The sequence below is a fragment of the Schistosoma mansoni genome (genome assembly GCF_000237925.1).
Source record: "Schistosoma mansoni, WGS project CABG00000000 data, supercontig 0270, strain Puerto Rico, whole genome shotgun sequence".
NCBI classification, from domain to species: Eukaryota; Metazoa; Platyhelminthes; class Trematoda; order Strigeidida; family Schistosomatidae; genus Schistosoma; species Schistosoma mansoni.
The window spans coordinates 1-3,859 of record NW_017386133.1 but is presented as its reverse complement, the minus strand read 5'-3'; the positions used below and the strand labels follow the sequence as shown (position 1 = coordinate 3,859).

At 35.5% G+C, this 3,859-nt stretch overlaps 1 protein-coding gene across 1 annotated transcript; it reads right to left on the bottom strand.

The window, feature by feature from the left end:
* Positions 1 to 1,102: 1,102 nt before the first annotated feature.
* Positions 1,103 to 1,282, bottom strand: Smp_178340 (hypothetical protein; the record flags this gene model as incomplete). The annotated part of the gene is made up of 1 exon (XM_018792464.1): positions 1,103 to 1,282. A coding segment is annotated over one exon (180 nt), but the record flags the coding sequence as incomplete, so codon positions are not given.
* Between the last annotated feature and the right edge of the window lie 2,577 nt (positions 1,283 to 3,859).

Below are 3,859 nucleotides of genomic sequence, written 5' to 3'. Positions count from 1 at the left end.
TAGAAATTTAAATATTCTTCCAACGACCAGATAATAGTCTGGTAAATAACGCTAATCTAGTGGACAAAAATCAGAGAGAAAGTAATACTTTAATAAAACCAAACAGGAAGGGTATGTGCAATTTGGTGACTGTTGATATTTTCATCGACGGAACATAGTTTTAATTTTTCTGGGTCTTTTATTCGTAGTATGAAAGTTAAACATTATCACTGTTCAAAACCTTCCAAATCATATTTGGAATCTAATATGAAGTTTGATAATGACTGGGTAATTGTTTTAGTGTCTGCTACAAGTTCCGAGTTTATTTACTTGTTTCTATGTGACACTTAAATTCTCATAGAAAGGTTGTTAACACAACCTAGATGTTAACTGATCTTATCTACCATCACCATTCACAATAATCAAAATATATGAATTTTTCGGCTATGATTAACAGTTCATTGTAAAATGTGAGTGCAGACACAGGTTCCTATCAGTCTTGCAGAGATATTTTTCGTTTCAAAAATGCAACGTAGACATTTTCGAACACTAATTACTAAGTGATTGAGTGTGGTTTGATTAGCTCGTTTATTATCACACGATTAAGGAACGTGAGTCGCGTATCCAAGATAGAAGTATTTTTCCCGACAATAGATGCACACTCACGAACTTTCAGAGCTATTTTCAGAATTTCATCGATAGTAAAACCGAAAAGTAATGCTGAAATCGGGCAACTCTAATTAGCTCATTCTTGATTGGGACAGTGAAAAGATGGCTGTATACCACAACTCTGCTTATGGTGCTTGTGCGTAAAGTCTACACGATAAACTTAACAAACACTATTGAACTTGTGATCTCTGGGTTGGGTGGATTGGTTGTGGACCTTTCACTGTGCTTCTGAACAACATTATCTACACGTACTTCAAAGACAACTATTGCGATCTCTATACAATTGACTAACGACTTGTTCTGTTGACCTGAAATTTGACTGGTTGTTATCCGTAGCTGTATGGTCATCTACTATGTGTTTGTTTTGGATGCTTTCTCTCCCGACCCGAATTGTTAATCTGTTTCCTTATTTCTGATAGAATTGGCTAATTTCGATATCTAGTGATTTAGAGTTCTAGGCAACCCTAACACCAAGAAGCAACGACTGTTGACCTTCAATGGATATGGGGATGTTCCGCCATTTAGCGGACAATGAAAACATGATCCATGAGAACTGGAGTCCTGAATGGCGACCAATTTTTCGCTTGAGAGTTGGTCGTTCAGGTGCTTCGATTAATCGACGTAGGATGATGAAAGCTGGTATTTAAAAACCAATAAGAGACGGGCTACTACATAGGGAACTGCTTTGTAAATTACATTAGCTGAGATGGGAGCGACGACTGCTTCACTCTACGACCATGTAACACTCTCTTTCCTGTACTTTTATAAACAGCCTAGAGCAAAATATATAACTTAGTGATTTGTTAGTTAGCGAATTTGATGTGAACAGCGAAACAAGAAGCCTTAACAAACTACGGAAGCTATTTTTGGGGACGTTATTTCATTTAATTCAAAGCTTGTAAAACTGTAACATTTACTTTTGTCCTTAGTCTATTCTACAAATCATAAGCTTTCGTTTGATGTATGATTCACTGCCATAGCCTTTTCTGTTCGTTCCAAAGCTATTGTAATTTAGACGTAATCTTTTGTACACTATTTTTCTACTATAATCCCTCAGTTTTGGACATAATTGTATTTTCCTAATTATTGTACGTTGTGGTCAAGTTAGCCATCTGTTTATTCATGTATCTTTTTACACTAATCTGAATTTAGAATTCGAGTACTAAATCGGGATTGGAATAAAGCGAGTAGTGTTCCAGTTGTCTTGTCGTCTCTCTCTCTCTCGTGCTTGTCAGCCAATCAGGTGATAGAATAGTTTTTGTCTCTCTATCCCCACTTCGAACTCTTGCATACTAGACTCAAGGTTAAGCCAGTCAGCCTATCGCGTCAAGGTCTGAATCTACATTAGACAAGTTACACTCGGCACGAAAGTGGGTAGACAGATTCTAAGACGTAACAGAAATTTAGACCTACTGATTTCATAAATTGTAGATATATATACACAGAACTCTTTTACATAGTAATATCAAGTATATAAGAAAGCTTAATATAACAAGGGTATTCTTGTTTGTTTTTTTTTAACTAGAACTTCATCAGGATTTACTCTTCAGGAAAATCTAGGTCATAAAAGGTATAATGAATAATTAGTATGAATAAAAAAATCTGATTGATTAGAAGTATTAAAGATAAAACAATAAAAGGGGTTCTATGAATGAGGAATTAATACCATTATTGTAAAATCGAGAGAAATAATAATAATTATTGGATACAAATTTACTTAGTATTATTTGTTTGAATCTTCCCATTGATGTTTAAGGACTGCTGTTCAGTCTCTTATTGACATATGTGCATACTGTACGTATTGCCTTGATATAGCCTTAACTTACAAGCATTATAAGCAAAGATGGATAGTGGCTAGCAGTAGAATCCAGCTTGATGCGCGTTTCGTCCTATTTGGGACTCGTCAGTTGGATGTACCTGCATCTCAGAGTTGATGTTCACTCTGGGACTCGAAGCAGTACCTTTCGCTTCAAACGCCATCGCGTTATCCACTCGGCCACTGAGTCCTGATAGCCACTTGCTTGTTCACCATAAAATAATGATGTAATAGTACACACAAACAAAAATATATAAATAGCTTACAGTAGTCTATTATATATAGAACTAATAACTGTACTGTAATATCTACAGCTTAGATTCGTGATATACCATGTACCATTTAAAAACTCGAATGCTAGGACACTCCAAGTCGCAAAAAAGAAAATAGAAAACGAGTGAGAAGGAATGTTATTCTAACAGTGTCAAATATTATACAAAACTCTCAGATGATTGTAGTTTTTAGTAAAAGCGTAATCATCATAATAGTCATCCGATCCACATACAGTAGTTTTCAGCATTTATCCAATAGGCAAGCTACGGCGCCATGAATCTGGTATGCACTTCTAAAAAGTAATTAGATAGAATGTCTTCGGCAACTTTTGAGATTCTTCCACTTCACAGGAGTTCCGTAATCACGCACATAAATGACGAATAATAATGGCCAGGAAGAAGGACAAAAAGCAAAATCACAGCGAGGAGAGTACACTACAAAATGGTTCATGAATATACATCATGAAAATAAAAGGCCATAACTCATACTAAAAAAACCAGAACAATAAAAAATACAAATAAATTCAAGACACAACAGAACAAGATACATAAACAATGGTACACATACACATACATGCACACATGTATACATTTCATCAATACTATCTCAGATAGAGCCCAATCACTGATCATAGAGGGCAAGTTATCATCACCAAATTACGTCTCGCTTAACGAATTACAAACAGATTTACACAACAACAACAACAACAACATACATCATGTACAAAACATCATCACACATAAAGCAACACTACTCACAACACCAATCACATCACATCACATCAACTATCGATAAACAAACACTTACCGCTATTCCGATTTAAACACATCGCTTATAAATTATCGCCATCACCGCAAACTTCAATCGTCACCCATCACCACTCTATCGTCATCAATATCACCAACAAACTGAAAAATAAAGAAAAACAATTCTCAATTGCACACACACACACAACACCAAATCTCTCATCAAATACTATAGAAATACTAATAGTATCAGATCATTTATCTCACTATCATTCTCAATGAGTCAACGTGAGCTGGAATCACATCATATAACACCTAGTTCAACAGTCTACTAACACCTCTCCACCTATGTACACACAAACTACTCACTTCTCTC